This window comes from Bidens hawaiensis, unplaced genomic scaffold, assembly GCF_021521415.1.
Source record: "Bidens hawaiensis isolate Kalapana, Puna unplaced genomic scaffold, B.hawaiensis_p1.1 tig00032923_1, whole genome shotgun sequence".
Taxonomy (NCBI): Eukaryota; Viridiplantae; Streptophyta; class Magnoliopsida; order Asterales; family Asteraceae; genus Bidens; species Bidens hawaiensis.
In genome coordinates, this window is record NW_027505270.1 from 99,171 (window position 1) to 121,430 (window position 22,260).

A 22,260-nucleotide genomic window follows, 5' to 3' on the forward strand; every position below is an offset into this window, starting at 1 on the left:
GCTGATCAAGCAACTGCAACTACTTCTGAACCGTCTGATATGTGTTTTTTAACAAGACCATGCCTGTTGGTTGTCTCACATATGGTTTGAAGTTTGAAGCAGTGCCTTTAGTAATTTTGTTGTATGGCATGAAGTTTATTGTCAATTTTAATATTTGCTGAAATGGATTACAGTGATTTGCTATGTCAACTTTTTGAATCAGAACACAATTTATGTAAGGTTAATTCTGTTTTAAAACTCTACAAATTTCATTAAGAAAACTACCAAAGTCATTATTTCAAGAGTTGTATTCAAAATAGATGGATTCATGAAACACAAAATATAATGTAAGAAAATAATCAATATTTAAAATTCATAATTTTGATCTAGGTTGACAGTGACTTAACATTTGAATCCTAGTTTCCCCTGATATGTCGTGAAGATGATGAAATAGCTCGAAATACATCAAATCTCCTTATCAATACCATCACCTTCTTACTGACTGTCATTCTCATGCTAACTCGCCAACTCCCTATTTGGAAACTTTTTCCCAACACATTTGAATGGTACTCTTTAACAGAGTGACAAGCTCAACATTTGACGGCGACTTGCTTATAGGCGATCATATGGTTGACTGGAGTTGGACGTATCACTAACACATGAGTGACCAGTGATGAAGGTGGGGGTCGAAAAAGATGGTATGTGTATGTAGGGGACGAGGTTGAGTGATGAAGATGAAAAAGAAAGTTGGTTTATTAGTAAGGCTAAACTGATCATTTTAAATTGATTTAACATTAACATAATTTTACTGCAGTTAGTGCTAAGGACCAAACATATATGTTTCTACTGAGGCATCAGTGGATGGTGAAGACTGTAACTGTTATTTTTGAAAAGCAGTGACCACCCGTGTATATAAATTTCTATAAACTAAAAACAACCATTTGTGTGTTTTATTTTGTGTTTAAATATTCAAGACATACAAAAAGGAAAGAGAAAAAACAGAGTTGAATGATGAATGAAAATGTATTACATTCTGAATTCAAGGAAAAGAATAAGCGGAGGGAATGCCGCTGTGTAGTGCAGAGATGTTTCCTGGCCTTGAGAACACAATCTTCAATCAACAAACAACAATATAATCAACATATGTTTATCAGGTTATCAAGTAAAGATTTTGGTGTAATCTGAAGTAAAATTTACCTGATATACTCCAAGTGTATGCGTCTTAAAACCAGCAGCACAGTAATCAAAATAGTACTCCCACGTTCGAATAAATTTTTGGTCAAACCCCAAACCTAGTATTTTGCTATAACCAGAAAATAAGTCATGTCAAGTATGTACATTAAAACAACTCGTAAGTCGCAACTAATTATCATAAATCTTTACCTTTGCTTTTCCATGAAGTTTGTTCTCCAATATCTTAGTGTCTGGTAATAATGTATCCCTATGTTTTCCACATGCTCCACACTGCCATTATCTCTTCATATGAGCATTAAAGTCAAAGTCAAAGAAATAAACAACATTAAGTAAAGGTAGTACCAGAGTCTGGATGAAGCAGCCATAGCTGATGTCACTCTGCTAAATGAAGGCAAACACCCTCCCGGAAATATGTATTCTTTTATAAAATCCGAGCTTCTCCTATACTCGTCATATCTCATGTCCGCGATCGATATATACTAAACATTCCCAAGTTATCATTAGTCATTATGATAACATGATTATACTTTTTAATCCACAACTTACCTGCAACACAAATATCCCATTTTCCGCCAATGCCACCTCACAACACCCAAAGAACTCTTCCATGTACTCATGTCCTACAGCTTCTAGCATTTCACTGCAAGCACAAACGCATGTTATACAATATATATCGATACATTATGCAACTGTCATGAAGCAAATTTATATAATTTTTAGGCCATTCGTGCTCACCAGGATATTATTCTATCGAACTTATAGTTTTGTGGTAATTGTCTATAATTACATAACATAAATCTGATGTGGTCCTGTAGGCCAGCCTCTTTCACCTTGCTTTCTGCGTATCTTAGTTGCTCTTCGGATAAGGTGATTCCTGTGTATTTACACCCTGTTCGTTTCACTAACTCTATCGCTAAAGTCCCCCAACCACATCCTATCTCAAGAACCTCATGATTCTTTTCAACTTTTGCCTATTATATAGAGAATTCATTAATATTAAGATTAAGTACAAAAACTAAAATGGCACAAAAGAACTCACTTTTTCAATCAATGAAGTGATTTTTCTCATCTGTGCTGTTTTCAAGTCTTCATTTTCACTCTATTACATCAACAAAGAGTTGTATTTCAACAAGAATTTTGAAACATAGAGTTGAAAGTTGAAATTCTCACCTTGAATATTGCACATGAATAAGTCATGGTCTCGTCCAAGAAGAGGGCGAAGAGTTCGTTACTCTAAACACCACAAATGAAATATGTTAAACTGCTTGCTAAGTTTGCTTACTAAAGTCCTAAAACGAAGAAATTTAATTTGAAGTACCAGATCGTAGTGGCGAGATATGTTTCTTCGGGCTTGAGTAAGAGAGTTTTGCCTCGAAATATGATGATAAAAATACTTAGCAGATGCAACCCCAGCTGTTAAAAACATAGGTGTCCACCACCCTCCTCTAACAAAATTAAACATAATCCATAAATGAAGTGTATAACTCAGTTGAAGGTTATGTTACTTATGTATAACTAACTAACTAACTAACTAAACTACCTCTTAGTACACGCGGAGGCAGAACTTTGTAAATCTCTGTTAAAAATGAATATCTATGAAACATGACAAGTTCAGTAAGGAAGCATAAAGTGTGACTACTTTATTATATATCATCCAAAAACCGTTAATCGTACCACAAACATATTCAAAAGACCTTCCTTTTCATCAACAAATGAAAAGTCTCCGTTTATGTAGGCATCTGCAAGGCCTAAATCAGCTTCTGTAACAATCTGAAAAACAACAGATAAATAGTATAACTTATTGGACTGTTTCTATAACAAAAGATACGGTTTCTTGACAACTGCTGCGTTAACTGACCTTCCAATAAAACTGTGGATTATGAACTCTCAAATATACTTTCAAAGGACACTTCTTTCTAGTTCCCTCAAAGGCAAACATCGTACCGCCTTCTTCCAATAATCTGTACAAATTAAACAATATATTAAGTTGGCTTATGTATGGAGTTTTAAAGTTAAAATATATATTACTCACATCAAACTGCCCATAGCAATGTAATCTTGAAGGAACCTAGCAACGAAAAACCGGGCACCGGTTTCCAATAACGAAGGTACCATATGTTTCGGGTTGTTTAGAACTTCACAACTCTTATTAAGCAAGCTGTTTGCAGCAACCATACCAGCCTGAAACAATGTAAAACGATTGAGATACATGCGATACAAACATTAAACGCTCACATGTCAAATGTACTAAAGTAGTTATTTACCTTTAGTCCATCCTCATGGAACCCGTAACCTATGAACAACAAATAATAATCCATAAATATAAAAAACATTTGCTATTTTGCTTCACTAACATAAAATATTTTTTTAAGTTTTAACCTTGGTATGCGCCACAGAACCATATTCCTCTCTTCCCTTGAATATTATTAAGCAAAAGTGAAGCTTTGTATGCAGCAACTGATGGGACCGGATGTCCGGTTGTCCATGTCAGAAACGTATTTTTTGGTTTTCGGGGTGGATTTAGCGTAACCAGAAAAGGTAGCCCGTTCACTTCGTCAATGTTCTGCATTTTATTGTAGATTATTGAAAACATAAAGCATAGTTCAGTTTAACTCTTGGATAAAAGTGAATGAATGATATAAACCTGAAGCACATTTAACCAATATGTTAAGCAAGCTCTATTGTCCACTGTTCCAAGAAAGTTCCATGAACTCCATGCTGACGGGTTCCGGGGCATTAAACTTTTGTCACGGTGAAGGAAAATATCACTGCAAAAAAAAAAACTTGAATTTTTTCATATGTGAATTATGTCACGTTTATTTCTTTACATGCGAGTGTACTCGATCTTGGTCCTACTCGAGGGCTAAAATGTGTTCTTTTGTTATCAGCATACCTATAAACATAATTAAAAGCGCCAAGTATTCTTTTTTCTTCGTATGTCGCTTCTTCTCCTAATATCCTGAGAGTATCGGGTGCGTGTGTGGCTATTATGCATCCAGAAAATCTTTCTTCAGATCCATCTTCACACACTATTAAACAACCTGCTCAATAAATCCTTAACATCAATAACAGTAACAGTAGAAGAGTCCTAAACATTATATATATATATATATATATGCAAATATAATTACCATCATCATGTTTTGAGACAGACTTAACCGCACAACTTGTTCTTATTTGGCAGCTTCTGTTCTCTAGTTCTTCTCTCACCTTTGAGCATATAACTAACAGTCTAAGATAATATAGTTCTTATTTGTGAAAAATTTTATTTTATAACCTTGAAGATAAAGAATTACCTTTTTAACATACGTCTGTGAACGCCATTTGACGGTAAACCACTGAGGGCGACCAAAGAGCTGGTAAAAAAATCGACAATTATGAAATATTATTTTCAAATGCATGCTGTGAAATATTTAGATATTTTTTTTAAATTGTTAATAAATAAATACCTGGAGTAAATGATGATTGCGACAAAATGAAAGAATCGAAAATGCGGAGAAGCTTAAAACTCCTTCTGCAGGGCAAGACCAGACAGAGGAGCATACCGGAACCTGTTATATAAATTTTAACTTAAAAGTGACATTAAGTATATTATTCATAAAGAAAAAATAGTTATATATGAAAGGCTTACAAGATAAGCCTTTTGAAACAATTCAGAGTAACCATGTGACTTGATGAAGTCTCCCAATGTTTGGTTATCGATAATATCCTGGTTCTGTTCAACCTCTTCAAGATACCTATACATATGCATATAGATAAATCGGTCAACGCATTTGGGATAAAACATTTGAAATGTAATCTAAATCTACTACCTTAAAACGTCGTCTTTAAAGTTAGTGATTTCTCGAATCATCTTCCAGAAGTAAGGATTTAGCGAATTCTTTTTTTGTGCAAATAAACCGGATAAAGCGTTTCGACTGCCCCATTCGCAGCCTTTTCCGTCATCTAAGCTCACCGAGAATGACATATCGGAAAGCTCAATATCAACTCCGAGTGTCTCAAACAATTCCATCATGTTGGGATATGTCACCTACATTGTATATTAACAAACTTATATAAACAACAGTTTATTTTATATTGCTGACTTAATCAGTGGTGGATTATATGCATTCTATAACATTCTACCAATTTAAAATCACACACATCTAATCATTTTACCAATTTCAAATTACATATTAAATAAATAATTAGCTAGTTAACAACTTGTTTCAAAATTCCAGTTTATAAATTTTTGTAATTAAGTAATGCATACTCTGTTGAAGACCATGAAGCCCAGGTCCAAGTCAACACCATCCATGGTGACAGTTTTGGCATGGCCACCAAGGTAGTCTTCCTTTTCATATAACACCACCTCGGTACCGGCTTTCGTAAGCTCGTACGCAGCCGCCAATCCGCTAATGCCCGCACCAACCACCGCCACTCTCATCCTGTCACCACAAATATATATGAACTCCAAGTGTAAGTTAATAAAGATAACAAGTTATATATACATTGATACTGAATACATAAAACACAGACCTTAAGTCTTAAGCAGGCAGTTTGATTGACAGAAGACAGTTAAAACTGTTTTATAAAAGAGTAATTAGTTAGTGGCAGAAATGAATGTGGAGACCTGACAAAACTAACTAGATAGATAGATAGTACATCAAGTAGTTGAGAATGGATATAACATATGTTTAATGTAAAGCATAATCAAGTTTAAATATATATATATATATATAGCTCAATATATATATCATGCTTGGTGATACCGACAAACATTTGCCATCGCCAAACTACTAGTAAAACTATTTAGCATGGAACTATTGACTATTCAAATAATGTTTGAAATTATTAATATACTTATTACCTATTTTATATTTATATATTCAATCAGCCATTTATAATAAAGCACTGGCCCTGTGGTGGTGGTTACATGATTTTTTGCGGATAACGTTTTCTTCTTTGTTTTATACGGAGTACCTTGGAAGATTTTCATTTTTCAAAACAGAAAGAAATATATAGAAAGAGAATACATGAGTCATATGCAAATATAAATTTTGTTAAGATAATTTAGTTATCTTTTTTATTTTTTTTTGGTGGCTTTAGTGTTTACTAGATAGATCATATATTATATATATCTTAAAAGGGGAGGATTATACTAAAAAGAATTAGTTTTCTAGGAAGACTAGGAATAAATCATAGCCATTGGATCATGCTAATCAATGGTTGAGATTTAAAATTACCAAAAACCGACATAGTTTCTTATAATTACTCTTTCACCACTATAACCGACATAGTTTCTTAAAATTGTTCTTTCACCATTGGTTGTAATGCCACTTGTCAAAAATCTATTGGTTCTTACCATTCTTAAGAAACTCTTTCTTTTTATTTGAACATTTTTCTATCTTAAAAACCAAATATTAGTTATCTCACAATAAATACTATTCATGAAATAAACTTATTAGTTCATTACACATGTACAAGCTTTTTCAATGGTAGTTACTAATTTTCAATTTTCAAATTAGACACCTTTATATAGCAACATTCATTTTTCAAAATCAATTACATTCATTTTCGAGTTTGATTTTAATATCTTTTTTATTTTCATAATTAATTTTTAGCATATATTATTTTCCCTTACAAATTTTAAAATACTATGTTTTCTTAAATTTCGAATATATAGTTAGGACATGCTTATTTTAACTTACATTTAAGTATGATCATCTATCGTAGTTGGATTCCACCCTGGTGGTGTTGGAGTCGCAGTGGCTTTACCAATTATCGTATATTGTTGACTATTTAAATTGACCAACCGGCAACACAGAGGTCAAAAAACTTGTTATTGTTTATTGTGATTCATCTTTACCATAATTAATATATAATTTAATCAGGGTTTTTTATATTATTATTTTAACGTATTTATATAATTTTATAGTACTACTAATAATAAAGTTAATTAGTTTTCATAATCTTTAGAGGCTATATATGTTTTATAGTACATTTATGTGATATATTGCATCTTAAACTAAGTTATTTAATAGAAGAGATTGACAAACCATGTGTCATAATCTACCACACTAAATGTTTTGTGAAGGAAAAAGGTTTAAAAGTATATTTTTTGGACTAATTCATAATTACTAAGAAAAGAAAGAAGGCCCCCAACCAATAGGAATTCACATGCAATGCTAAAGACAAAGTAAGACAACGAAGATGGAATTGATAACAGATTCGATATATATAGAATATAGATAGATATTTAACACAATTTTTGTTCTTTTTCTTTAAGTTGCGTGTTTTATTTAATTTTGGTGTTACGTATTTTATTTAATTTTGGTAATATAGAAAGTTTATACATAATATGTCAGCATCTTGTGAAAGGTGACACGAGTGATCGTAAGATTCCAGTTTAACTTTATACAAGTTAGATTAACTATAATATACTTAATTTGTGAATTTTAAGAGACAATAATATTTAAGTTACTGCATGTAGGGTTGTCCAAACCACTTGTCATTCATCGTTTGCTCGCCGCTTACTTGGAAAATGCTTGTTATATTTCGGCCCGGTTTGTAAATGAGCCGATTGGTTCAATTTAATTTGAAAACAAGCCAAGCAAAAGCAAACATACACTGCGTTCGGTTTGATTCAAGTTACTCGAATTATATGTTTGTTGATTTTTTAAATCATTTTAAATTTTCTCACTTTGTTAGTTTCATAATTTCAGTTGCTCACTTCAAATTTTAGGGCATTAAGAATTTGTTTCATGTACATTTTTTATTTCCTTTCCCTTTTAGCTCCTTTATTTTCTTTTTTTTTTCTTTACGAAAGAAAGAAAACCCACATTTTTTTCTTTCCTTCTCTTCTTTTCCTAACGTGGAACTCTCGAACATGGGAGTTAGCAGTGGTGAAGCTTGAATGAAGATGTCGAGGGAGGCGGACGAAAATACATATTAAAAAATCCGTAAACGAAGGGGGTTGGGATCAAATTTTCGGTTGGAAACGGATAAATTTACACAATATAGAAAAAATGTTAAACGAAAACGAGTAAAATTACCATGCTGCGCAAAAAAAACGGAGGGGCCGGGACCACCCCTGACCCTAACTATCATTCACCATTGGAAGCTAGTAATTTATTTTCCTTTCAGATTTAACTTAAAAACTTATTTCTTGTAGAAAATTTTAAAGGGATTGAAACACAAATTAGTTATGTTCGAAATCCTCTCAAGGCAGATTGAAAAATGTTTGCTTGATTTTGGCTCGGTTCGTTTTGTAAACAAGCCAAGCACAAACAAGACCTCGTCAAATCGGTTCGTCACGTAAATAGTCCTATTAGTATTAACGTAAGACTCGACACAAAGTAGTATATTAATTGAAATTTCATGATATTTCCACTAAACGTTAAGGTTATTTCATTTAAGTTAATACTACTAATATTGTTTGTTAGTGAAATTGTAGCCTACGATACGACGTGGTCCATTGCAAATGTGTGTGGTTGTGTATGGAGGTGCGTATTTCATCCAGGCCCATACTTTCGTTGTCACGGACCTATTCCAGGTTCCACTCTGACAGGCCACCCATACCCACTCAACACTCTTCTATTCCTTTACACAACTATTATATATTTTTTTTCTCAACACATGTATGCTTTTTATTGTAAAACTGTTTTCAAATATATTTCTTTGTTAATTATTATTTATTATTATATAATTGAAAGATGTTATTCACAAATTTTTTACTTGCTTATCAAAAGTTTTATATCAAAATTGTTGTTGTTAACAGATCTAGAGATGAAAAATTGAAAATAATATTGGAAAAAGAAAAGGGACCTGTTGTAGGACCCTCCGACTGCTTCTACTATAATATTTAATTACTAGTTTGAGGCTCGTGTATTATACGTGTAGTTCTTGAAAATACAATATTTAATAAATAATTAGTATACAATAAACAATAAACCCGTTAAACACTATTAATACAGTCATTGTACAATAGTATTTAAACCAATTTCAAAGTAAAAGATAATTATAAATATCAAATGTTAGAAAAAAAAAATAGAAGGTAAATATTAAACTAACAAAATTTGAAGCACAAATTTAAGAATGATAACTATTATAAATTAAAGAGGATGAAGTTTAATATATGAATAACAAGTGGCAAAACTTGTAGCCTCTAATTAGAGAGTGTAGATTGATAATGGTAAAATAAAAAAGTTATGAAACCAGATAAATACTTTTAAAAGCGTTATGTTAAGAAAACTTAACTTAATATTACCTCTTTTTAGCATATATGATACTTTGCTAATCTCTTGTTTATTTAATTTTTATGGATAACATATACTCATTAAACCTACTTTTAAATCAAGATCATTGTTCACTACATAAACTTCAGGCTTATGAGAAAAGAAATCACGTTACACACGTTAATACCGTAGGCTAAAGATACTGTGTTTTGCATGTCTTTTAGTTTAATTTTTAATGGCTAACATACACATTCTAATCCTACTTTCTAATCTATCTCGTTGTCCACCACAATACTCAAACAACATACACATTCTAATCCTACTTTCTAATCTATCTCGTTGTCCACCACAATACTCAAACCCTCAATCTTATATGTAGAAAAATCATATATACTCGTTAGATACATAAGACCAAAGCCCTTTGATAAATATCCATCTTGTTATCTTAGTGTATCCTTGAAAATATCTATACTATATAATAAATAAAGTTTTCTAATGCCACATGTCATCACCAAAATGTTTCTTACTAAAATTTCCCTCATCTCTCACATATTAAATACATTTCTCTTTCTTATTAATTGTTTTGTATTTCATTTTTTCTTTTTAATATTTCATTTTCTCTTTTTAATAACTTTTTTTAATTTAAAAATTAAATACCAACATAAATATGTTATTTTGTTTTATATAAATACATTGTATTGGTCATTAATATTATGTATTTATAAGTAATCAATTTTCACGTTGATATTGAATAATGATTATAAAAATTAAGGTTTTAAATCTATTATATATTAGTTAATTAATTATCAAGGTTTTATTAGAAATGATATTATTAGATGAATAGGCAAGATTAACTTAAATTTAAAATTTCAATAAAATTTAGCTTATTAAATATATATATATATATATATATATATGATTGTTTACTAAATTACAAGTTTTTTTTTCGAACCCTTAAAAGAAAATTCACTATTGATGTATTCTCAGTGTTTATGTTAATATAAACGAGCTGGTTTCTTTAACTGGTTAAAGTATTAAACATGGTTCAGGTAAAAACAATTTATGAATAGAATGAGTTTCGGTCACGGGTTGGTTTAAAAATAACTATTTACAACTTCTTTTTCTAATTGATTATTTAATAAACTCATCATTTATGTTAAGTTTATCATCTTAAAAATTAACAAAATATAAATACCATACTACATGTTTTGGTTTTCAGGTGGATAAGAAAACTTCTTATCTTTGGAATAAAATGTTAGACGTTAGCAAATTGTTAATCAGACGACAAATTGTGAACGAATTGCACCAAAAAATGAGGTCGTTCAAATAATTAGCAAACGTTGTTATCCATGTTTTCGGGAGATGAAAATATTACCATTTTTCAAATGGTATCTATCAGCCATAAAATAATATGTTACAAGAAAGTATTAGTTTCATGATGTTTTAAATAGCCTCAATATATTAGGTTGTCAAGTCATAGGTTAGCCCTAAAAGTCGATGTTATGTTGCTTAAAATATTAACTAGAAATTTGGTATATGCAATGAAACTAGACTACATATGAAAATACAATATGATAATCGTGCTACAGAAGCTGAAATCATATCCAGAAGTAATATTGGAACTCATACTTTTATTCTTAAAAGAAATCCTACACCTTAATAAAATAATTAATTTCAAAGAATGAAATTTTCACTTTATTATTGTTTGCAATGAAAATTAATATAAGCTAAGATCAATCATTATAGATAGTTTATTGTTTCTTAGACAATTAATTTTAACTTATGGTCAGTTATATGCTTCATTATCTAGAGATAAAAACAGAAACAATGTGAAACTAATAAGTTTTGATATTGAAAGTAAAGTTACAAATAAAACTACAAATATTGTGTACAAAGAAATATTTTGAAATTTATGAATTTTCTAATAACTTTTTATTTCCAAATTGTGTAATTTATTCTACAATATAATATATCTTTATATTTGTTGAAGAAAGTTTTTGTATTTCACATTGTGTTATTATTTGAATAAATTTATTTATTTAACCCGTATGCTACACGGGTAGCTAACCTAGTATTTCAATATATCAGATTTAATTATTTGAAGCACGGCTCTTTATCATTATGTGTAAAATACTAAAATGTAATTGGGCTATTCTATTTGTATAGCATGGGGACCACCTTGATGAACTGATTAAACTAATCATAAAATTTCATTAATTATTTATTTATAAAACTTACCTGGTAGATTTCAATAGGTAAATTTTGTTTTTTGTTAGCTAATTTTTTTCTCAAGAGCAAAATGTAACAACGTGAAAATTTCGAGTTCAAAGTATTAACTTTTCAAAGTCTAGGGATCAAAATTGCCAAAATCCAAACTTGAAGATTAAAAATGAAAAATCTGTTTTCCTGGCCCATCGCGCTACGCGACGAGTCAGAAGAGACTCCCATCGCGTACCGCGATGGGGTGTCTGACAATGTTTGACACGTGTGCCACGTGGCACACGGTGGCACTATGTGCTGCCACGTGTCACCACGTGGCAACACTGCCGCCACGTGTCGCCACGTGGCAGGTCTACGCTGTGACTCAGCTGACCTATATCGCGGTACGCGATAGGTCAGCCCAGGGATCCATCGCGTACCGCGATGGGAACCAAATTGAGCTCTATAAATAGCGGACAAGGGCAGATCATTTCCACATCCCAAAAGCTGCTCTCACATCTCTCTACTATCTCTCTAGAATACCTCGAAATTCGTGCCTCGTTTCCTCGATAAGCGTGCCTTGAATCTCTCGTTTGTGTAACCGACGTTTCCTTAGAGTTTGTGCTACCCTCCACCCACATACCAAATCGGTGTTGTTAAAATGGCAATGAATCTCGATAAGCGTGTTGTCGAGAGTTGAAGTTTGGCGTTATCGTTTGACGACCAAAAGAGATCAAGCAGCGTTGTAGTGCTGCTCAAAGTCCCTAGAGTTTCTATACGCCACTAAGGTTAGGCGTAATAATGAATTCAATATAATTCAATATTATATTAAGGCTTAAGCCCTAAAATCGAGGTTATACTCGATACCTCGATAAAAGAAAAGAAAAGAAAACATAACAAAGAAACGAATGAAAATATTATTATTGAATATTATGATTACATATATATGTGTGTAAGTATATATGTATATATTCTTTGTTATAAAAATATTATTTAATAAATAAAGAGTATTCTTAAATAATAAAAGAAAAAGATTACGTTTCTTAGAGAAGAAAAAACGTCGGGTTTTGAATATAAACTAAAGGTTTATAATTTACTTTTAAACTAAAAGTTTTCAAGTAAAAGAGAATTGAACTAAAGGTTCAATCGAGGATTGAGATATAAAATAAGACTAAAGGTCTTAAGCCGGATCGTGTATCCAACTAACAAATATTTATTCTCGTACTATAGGTGCGAGATAAAGAAGGGAAAGACCCTTGGACGGTGGGTGAAGTCGATCCTAAAGAGACAAGGTGAATACGTCCCCAAACTTTTAAACTTGTTTTCAAATGAGTCAAACTTGTTATGTGAAATTGTTTACAAGGAACTATGTGTTCCTAAAACCGTTATAACTATGGGTATAAACCTAGCCCTCAGGCTGTGGTATACGTATGTCTGGATCCTTACATAGGTGGTACTATGTGATGTATGAGCATGATCGCACCACCCTTGGTCGTAGGACGCTCTCCTACAGGGAGTACGACCTTATGTGTATATTTACAGGTACTTAACTAAGTTTTATAATATACCATCATCCAAGATATATTATGATTAACTAAATCCGCATTTCTCGTTGAATAACTACTTTAGATTAGAATTATGTGTGATAATTGATAAGTTCAACGTAAAATCAAAGTTGAATATGTTAAAGAGCATGGATGAGTCAAGTCCCGGATCGATAATCAATCACCAAATAAACGAATGACTCTCGTTTATTATCCCGGATCGATCCGGGACTTGAATTGGTATGAGAGCGGTTAAGCTCTTGGTGTTGATCGATCAAAGTCGTGATCGGTGAGGAGGTGATCGAAGACTCAGTACATCGATCAAACTCGTGATCGGTAAGGATGGTTCGGTCAAGTCGGTTGAGTTGTGATCGGAATTACAACCAAGTTTAAAAGGGTTGTGATCGGAACGGTGGAAGGCGGCTAGTGGGAAACAAGCAGGTTTGCTTTTTGGTGTAGTTGTTTTACCATTAATTAATCAATAGGTGTTGAATTAATTTGAAGTTAAATTACTGGACGCTTCAACAGGTTACGAAAATAAATTTTTCACACCATCTATTATTTGATTTTGTGTGCTACGATAACCCGAAGAAAAAAATTTCGGTATTTGTTTCCTTTTGGTGACCGACGAGGAATAACAAAAGATTAAAACAACTTGGTATATCTTTGTTTTCTTGGTTTTACAAGCTTGAGTTATTTTTATCGGTTAAACAAGTTGGTTAGACCGGGTTTTTATTTGGACTGGACGAGCCAGTTCAATCGGTGTGTGTTTTTATACGGGTTGAACGAGCTATGTTTTGACCAAGGATTTCAAATATGTGCTCGTGTTTTGATTCGGGAACAAAAGATGATCAAGAAAGATTGATGTTCACTCGATTAGATTATCGGGATTGCAGCCAAATGAGTGGTTATGCAAGTTCATACGACCGAGTGAATGGTCGGGGACAGGGTCACAGAAGTAGTCGAGTTCGGGAGAACCAAAAGAACACAGTCATGGATCAAGAGGAGTTCCGGGAGATCAAGACCAATATGGTTGTGAAAGCCGAGAAGGTCAAAATCATGGGTCAAAACATCATGTCAAAGAAAACAAGTTTAAAGTCAAAGACCATCTATTTCAAGTCGGAAATTAGGGGGTGATTGTTGGACTTAATTTCCGTCATCGAGTCAATAAGGCGGGTTTGGCCGACTCATCGAGCCTATGATGAGTTCGTGTCTTGTTTATCAAGTTGAGCACGTGACTTGGTTTACATGGAATAAATTACTTGGTGAACAAGTCGAGCCAATGACTTGGACAACAAGGAATTTATTTATTAATTATTATTTAGATTTGTTTTTACCAATTAATATTTGAATATGATTATAGTATTTGTATTCTAGTCTAGTTTGGTTTTAAAATCTAAATTAGTATATATACCCGAGCTTGTGGGTTATATCGATAAGAGAGTTAAGTGAGTTTATGCATTGTAATTTTTCGAGCTAATGAAAGTTACAAGGATCGAGCTTATGATCTAAATTCGTTTTGTGTTTTCGATTCTGGTCACCAAACTTCAATATTGTTGGACTTTTAACTTCGAGCATCTCTCTTTTGTCTCGATTCTCCCATTCTTTTACTCCGGATGTCTCGACATAACTCGTCGGTTCACCATATTAAGTTAAAAGTATTTTCGGGTCATCAATATCGTTGTCTCTTCCTTGCTCGAAACGAACCTTTCTTTCCAACATAAAATCATTAATATTCTTTGGAAAAATGGTGGTTCGAGTCAATCGTCTCACGGTGGATGGACCCGGATCAGTTTGCATACCAGACAAAGAAATAACCGAACCTTTAGCTTGGACTGCAACATTCTTTGCAACCTTACTCGGGCTACTCTGAATCAAATTTACTCGGTTTTTAGGATTCTTATCAACCCGGTCCCACCTTATTTTCTCATAAAAAATTGAAGTTTGGTTCTTAACCGGGTTGTGCTTCCGGTATGCCTTTTTACCGGGTTCGGTACCGAGATTAACCATAGGAGTACTTCGGTCATCAAACTTTTTAACCGAAGTAATTGATAGCAAACACATCGATGTTTCAACTCGGATCGGTATTTCAACCCGGATCGGTGTTTCAACCCGAAGCCTAACCTTGTATAACCGATTTCTAGATCTAACCGACTTCATAATCACCTTTCTCGATTTATCAAGAAGTAAAAGTTGATCATCCTCCATAATCACTTTGCTCCCATGTTCGGTTGCTTGTCCCAAACTTAAAATATTGCTCATTAAGTTCGGGATAAAATAAACGTTTGAAATAATTCTCTCAATACCATCATCACAAATAATTGTAATGGAACCTTTTCCCTTGATGTCGATACACGAACTATCACCAAAACGAACTTGCCCAACAACAGTTTAATCTAATTCAGAAAAGTAAGATTTCATACCCGTCATATGATTGCTCGCCCCGTTATCGAGGTACCAAAAACCATCCTCCATCGGTTCTGACTCGTACCGCTTAGGATGCACGTTTTCTTCACTCAACATGACTTGATCATTAATACTAATCTTCATCAAAACTTCCTTAGTTGTTGTTAGCTCGTTTGCTTCGGTTAGGTTAGCTTCGGCACGTTTTCCTCTTCTCGCCGGGCATACCGAGGCGAAGTGACCCATCTCGTCACAACGAAAACATTGAACCCCTGAATAATCCCTTTTCTTCCACGAATTACCTTCTTTGTTTCGGTCACCTTTTGACTTTTGTGACATGCCCTTTAATTGTCAAGAAAACAAACCTTAAAGTTAACCCCCTTACGTAATCACAAATCCACACAATTATGAAAACTGATATACGAATCGTACGCAACCGGAATTCCCCGATCAGGCAGAGCCTACTGCCACCACAAACGGATTGTTCACTGTAGCCAATAACCAGCTACGCCTCGACGGGAACCGACTTGTTTCCTAATTGTCGTCGCACAAATATCCTACTCACTGCACCGCTGTAACTATACCACGCCGATACTCCGACGTATCAGTACGAACCCAACTCGGTTCCGCGATTGATAGCTCCTCTCAAGCCACCGATCGCCGCTGACCAATTATCGATTTCTTGAACTTGGCTCTGATACCAATTGAAGTTTGGTTACCAGAAGCGAAAACACAAAACGAATTTAGATCATAAGCTCGATCCTTGTAACTTTCATTAACTCGAAAAATTACAATGCATAAACTCACTTAACTCTCTTATGTGCTATAATAATAATAATCTTTTTCATATAATAATGTTTAGCAGAAAAAACATATTCACCACAAAAAAATAATATCTAATTTAAGTATTCCTTTTCAATCCTCTTTCTGAAATCATCCGGATCCATTTTGTATCATCTCGACTACGACACATTGGGCGAGTTGGTATCACTCGGTTAACGCCACGTGGTCGTGGACCATACTTTTCGTGAAACCGATAAAGCGCGTCGTCACCGCCCATTTCACATGACTCCGGAGATGATCACATCCGTCCCATCCGCTTCGCCGTATACTTTTCCACTCTTACACGTGGCACTTACTTCACGGTTCATTCAAGATAACAATAATAATAATATTTATATATTTAATTTTATTTTATTTTATTTATTTAGACTTTTTCTTGCTAAATGCTAATTTAAAATCATATTCACGTAATCCTTGTTGAATCTCCAAGTCTCCTTCTTATATTTAAAATCATATATACACACCCATTGATTCTCATTCCAGAATTTATAAGCATTCAATCGGTGTTATATTTTGTTTGTTAAGGAATATTATATGGTATATTCATCATTGTATTCATGGCTATGAGTTTAAACCAGATCGGAGGTGCTTTCACCGGTACTCCAATCGCAACCGACTCCGGCCACACGGAGCCAACGACAGCAGTAGTGAGCGCCTCCGCCGTGTGGCGGACACCACCGGCGAACATCCGCGTGTCCGTACAGAAGCAACCGGCGGAAATGGAGAGGCTATCACCGTCTCCGCCGATGAGTCCGATGAGAGCGGATCTGTCGGTGGCGTGTCAGGCGTTGATGACGGAGGAACCGGTGGTGAGAGAACATGGAGATATAACTGGTACGGGTACGGGTGTGCCGGTGTACGTGATGATGCCGTTGGACAGTGTGACGATGGCGAACGGAGTGAACAGACGGAAGGCGATGAATGGGAGTTTGCAGGCGTTGAAGAGTGCGGGTGTGGAGGGGATAATGATGGACGTGTGGTGGGGGTTGGTGGAGAGAGAGAAGCCTGGGGAGTATAACTGGGGTGGGTATGCGGAGCTGTTGGAGATGGCTAAGAAGCATGGGTTGAAGGTGCAGGCTGTCATGTCGTTTCATCAGTGTGGCGGCAACGTCGGTGACTCTTGCACGTGCGTAGCTATTAACCCGTTTTGATTGATTCTTTCCATGCTTCCTTTATCTTTGATTTCCTCCTTATTTAAACGAGCCAAGCTCGAGCTCAAACTCGGCAGCTCGGCTGGATTTTTAGTTATTCATTAGTTTTATGCATTTTTAATTAAATCTTTTTTTTTTTTTCGATCATCAAACTTAATTAAATCTTGGCTCAAGCTTGTGTGCATTTTTGTCAGCGAGCCAAACGCTAGGCTCAAACTTGGCTTTGTTGTGTGATTAAATGAGCCAAAAGCTTGGGTTGTGTTTGGTTTTGTAGTGTGAAATTAATACATGGTAGTCTTTTAAGAGTTAAAACTTTAAAATACACTAGGCTTGTGGAGGTTTGACAGACCTAAACGGTATTGTGGCCCGGGTGACTCCAGTCACCCCTGTTTTTTTAGCTAAACAGTAAACAGTGTGACTTTATACGTTTTCGTCAGAAAACTTTCATATGTAGTCCAAATTTACTCGTTTTCGTCCGAAAATTTTGATCCCGCTCACGTTGGTTTACGAAAATTTTTATATGTATTGAGTCCGGCTACCACGGTGTATTCGTCCAAGCGTCACCGGTAAACAGTCTTTCCAATCAAGGCATGAGCCTGGATTCGATAACTAAACGAGCGTTATTTGAGGCTCGGGCTCGTTTAGTGTTATTTATTAATTTATATACGTTTTCAGTTATTTCTATATATTTTGTGAAAAACATTAGCGAGCCTAAACTTGGCTCAAGCTTGTGTGTCGTGCCTTAAATGAGCCAAAAGCTCGGCTTGTGCTTGGTTTTGTAGTTTGAAATTAATATATAGAGGTCTTAAAAAAGTTATTTCTTAAAAATACACTAGGATCGTTAAGGCTTGACGAACCTAAACATTCTTTACAAATTACAATCAAGGTTCGAGCTCGAGATCGATAACTAAATGAGAATTATTTGAGACCCGGGCTCGAGTAGCTCGCAAGCGGCTCATCTCGTTTGCACACGTACACATCATCAACGTCGATAAAATATTTCTAAACTTATTGGTACTCTAAGAATTGATAGGAGGAAAGTTGCTGCAAGTTTGACTGTTCTTTATGTTGGAAACAAAACCTTACCTTTACTGTAAATTTGCAGGATACCACTTCCAAAATGGGTGTTGGAGGAGATTAATAAAGACCCTGACCTTGCATACACAGATCAATGGGGAAGAAGGAACAATGAATATCTTTCCCTTGGTTGTGACACTATCCCCTGCCTTCAAGGCAGGACTCCCATTCAATGCTACTCTGATTACATGCGTTCTTTCAGAGACCAATTCAGTCATCTTCTTGGTGACACCATTGTGGTACTATATCTTTACTTTTAGCAATAATTATTATATTCATTCTATGAAATGTTTAGTTTAATTTGGCATGTTATGTATGCAGGAAATTCAAGTTGGAATGGGTCCAGCCGGAGAGCTTCGATACCCGTCTTACCCCGAGAAAGACGGGATATGGAGATTCCCTGGAATCGGTGCCTTCCAGTGTTATGATAAGGTTGGTTGATTAATCACACCTCTGTTTGTTGTGCTTTGTTATATTTTGTGGAATAAATGTTTAAACCATAGATGATATTGTATTGCAGTATATGCTTAGCAGCTTGAAAGCTGCAGCTGAGAACTATGGTAAGCCCGAATGGGGCAGCACGGGGCCAACAGATGCAGGTGAGTACAACAACTGGCCCGAAGACACCGACTTCTTCAAGAGAGAAGGCGGCTGGAACAGCGAGTATGGCGAGTTCTTCCTCTCATGGTACTCACAAATGTTATTAGATCACGGAGACCGCATACTCACATCCGCCACTTCAATTTTCGAAAACCGATGGGTCAAAATCTCAGTCAAAGTAGCGGGAATCCACTGGCACTACGGAACCCGGTCCCACGCACCTGAACTCACTGCAGGCTATTACAACACACGGTATCGAGACGGGTACCTCCCGATAGCCCGAATGCTGGCACGTCACGGTGCGGTTTTCAACTTCACGTGTATTGAAATGCGAGATCACGAGCAGCCTCAGGACGCGTTGTGTGCGCCTGAGAAGCTTGTGCAGCAGGTGACGTCAGCGACCCGGGAAGCACAAGTGGCGCTGGCGGGAGAAAACGCGTTACCTAGATACGATGAATATGCGCACGAGCAGATATTGAAGGCGGCTTCGTTATCTGAAAGCGATGAAATGTGTGCGTTTACGTATCTGAGGATGAACCCGGAGCTGTTTCAGGCGGATAATTGGAGGAGATTTGTGGCATTTGTGAAGAAGATGAAAGAAGGGAAAGATGTGCACAAGTGTTGGGAGCAAGTGGAAAGAGAGGCTGAGCATTTTGTGCATGTGACTGAGCCTTTGGTGCAGGAAGCTGCTGTTGCACTTATGCATTGATTAGAAAGTGTTTATTATTTGGTGTGTTGTATCTGTATCTACTCTGGGAATTAGATGAGTAATAGGGTGGGCTATATTTTGAATAGCAGGGTAATAATAAAGGGTGGGCTATATATCATATACACTTTGTTGTGAAATTTATACAACTTTAATTAAGTGCCTTTGATGTTCAAGTTTTGGGTGTTTTGGGCAACTCTTATGTTCAAATTATATATATCTGGGTTTTGTACAGAGTACCTTATTTTGGGTTTGGTCTAGGAGGTTCATCACAGCCCACTAGAATTAACCATGCTAGTTATGGTAAAGATTATTACAATAACACTTGACTAGTGAAATTTAATATAATTTATTACAATCAGAGCATTAGGAAATTGGACACTCAAATTGTAGCGAAAGACAATGGATATGTCGGTATAGGTAAAACATATAATCTTGAAAAAAACAAAAATATAACTCATCAAATGTAAACAGTAAGACCATCTTCAATGCAAAGATTTTCTTTCTTCATTTTCTTTCTCCTTCACCATTAAAACATCACAAATGAGTCCACTTAGTTGTGATTTTCCAACACTCTCTTGTCTCTCTCCTCCAACTCATCATCCATGACACAAATAGAACCTAAATGCATTGCACTGGGTTTGATCTAAGAATTACGTGGCGGCATACACAATGACGGATCTAAGGCCACATCGTTGGCAACAAGAGGAATGATAGTAGAACTATGGGGATATAAGTTACAATTGTGGTAGCACGTATCCAATTGTGTGGATCTTTATATCGACATTTGGTGGCATCCATGGGGCGGACCAAGGTTACTAGTGTCAAGTAATGCCCCATGAATTTTTCTTATATACTGTATAATTTATACTGGAACTCAAGTGTTTGGTTTAATTAATTTTTAATAGTGATACCCATGAAAAATTATGTGTTCACTGCAACCCTATCCCAAAAATAAATTAATTTGATTTTTTACTTACTAATAAACAAATGAACAAGTCGTTAAATCCAACTAAATCAAACTTTAAACTTGTAAACTAAGTAAATCCAGCTAAATTAAAATTAAACTTAATCCTAGTTCCAGCCAACCCATTAATCCAAAGCCCACATACTTCAAACCTTAAATCATTCACCTTCATGTAATTTAGAGCATTCAAGTCTCATCTTCATTCTTAAAATTTATGTAAATCACATTAAAACATATATAACTTTGTCTTGTTCCTTATCCCCACAATTTAAGGGAAACATGTTTATCCCTTAAATTTAAGGGTTCACTATTCATCTCTCAAATTCGTCTTGTCGAGTTAAATGTTGACACATATACATGTTATTCAACTATATGAAAACACAATAATTAAAAGAAAAATAATATAGGGATGAGGATAGGGAATGAGACATGAGAAGTTTTTAGAAAATTAAAAATAAATTTAAGAAATGATAATTTTTAATTAAATTACAAGGATTAAGATAGGATATTAGAATATGAGATGTGAATGCCCTAAAAACCTTGCCCTTTCCCGGCACATCTAACTGTTCATATGAAATAGCCATTGTCTTAGCGTAATGCTGCCACTATCAGCTGTAGGCGGGCGAACTTCTACTCAACCACGTCCCTAATAGACCTCCAAACAACCTTACTTATAAAATTATGTTAGTAGAGCAAATCACATTAGTATTCTAATGCCTTTGTGCACCCTTAAAAGGGTAAATTTTATAGTATTATTTATCTTAAAATATATTAAATTATAAAGAATAGAAAAATTGGTTTTTATTGGTCCCAAGTATTTCATTTTTGCCGGCGTTAGTCCCAACTATCATTTTGGCTGGCAACGGTCCCAACTTTCACATACGTTGATTTCACCGGTCCACGACTAACGGAGTACTAACTCCGTTAGGTAAATGCTGATGTGTCCGTCCTAGTTGCCAAAATCATGTGACATGGCTGCCTACTTGGATTTTAGCTTATACTTAACATGTTTACATGGAATCCACGTAGGCAACCATGGGAAATATTCACGTCTCCTTCATCGCCGGTTGTAGATGCCGGAGGTTGTACCTGTTCGTCGGAAATAGGTTAGAGTCGAATCGCCCACAACCTTAGTAGCCACCATCGATCACTTGGCTCCCCTGCATCTCAATCATCAACGCCATCGTTATCGTGGCGGAAACCTAAATCACGTCGGCTGCTACCGCCTTCTGATATCTCCGTGTACCGCTACCACCGTCCTCTGATTCTGCCCAACCATCTCTGTGTACCGCTACCACCGTCTTTTGATTCTACCCAACCATCTTCGTGTGCTGCTACCACCGTCAAAACCCACCGTTGCCGCTGCTTCTGGCATATGGAA

General features: G+C 35.1%; 2 protein-coding genes across 2 annotated transcripts; one reads left to right on the plus strand and one right to left on the minus strand.

Annotated features, from left to right (window-relative positions):
- Positions 1 to 806: 806 nt before the first annotated feature.
- On the minus strand, positions 807 to 5,988 carry LOC143612004 (uncharacterized). Its single transcript, XM_077086090.1, has 24 exons — positions 5,692 to 5,988; positions 5,426 to 5,600; positions 4,986 to 5,203; positions 4,805 to 4,910; positions 4,623 to 4,724; positions 4,470 to 4,529; positions 4,305 to 4,383; positions 4,067 to 4,214; positions 3,818 to 3,941; positions 3,553 to 3,736; positions 3,438 to 3,466; positions 3,206 to 3,354; positions 3,032 to 3,134; positions 2,848 to 2,943; positions 2,714 to 2,766; positions 2,492 to 2,618; positions 2,344 to 2,406; positions 2,213 to 2,272; positions 1,909 to 2,144; positions 1,720 to 1,813; positions 1,516 to 1,652; positions 1,363 to 1,443; positions 1,177 to 1,282; positions 807 to 1,090 (listed from the first exon to the last, which is right to left on the minus strand). The coding sequence occupies exons 2-24, from the start codon at positions 5,597 to 5,599 to the stop codon at positions 1,019 to 1,021; spliced, it is 2,601 nt and encodes an 866-aa protein (XP_076942205.1). The 5' UTR covers position 5,600; positions 5,692 to 5,988; the 3' UTR covers positions 807 to 1,018.
- A 10,947-nt stretch (positions 5,989 to 16,935) lies between these two features.
- LOC143612014 (beta-amylase 1, chloroplastic-like) lies at positions 16,936 to 20,088 on the plus strand. Its single transcript, XM_077086098.1, has 4 exons — positions 16,936 to 17,504; positions 18,635 to 18,845; positions 18,928 to 19,038; positions 19,127 to 20,088. The coding sequence occupies exons 1-4, from the start codon at positions 16,936 to 16,938 to the stop codon at positions 19,913 to 19,915; spliced, it is 1,680 nt and encodes a 559-aa protein (XP_076942213.1). The 3' UTR covers positions 19,916 to 20,088.
- The last annotated feature ends 2,172 nt before the right edge of the window (positions 20,089 to 22,260 follow it).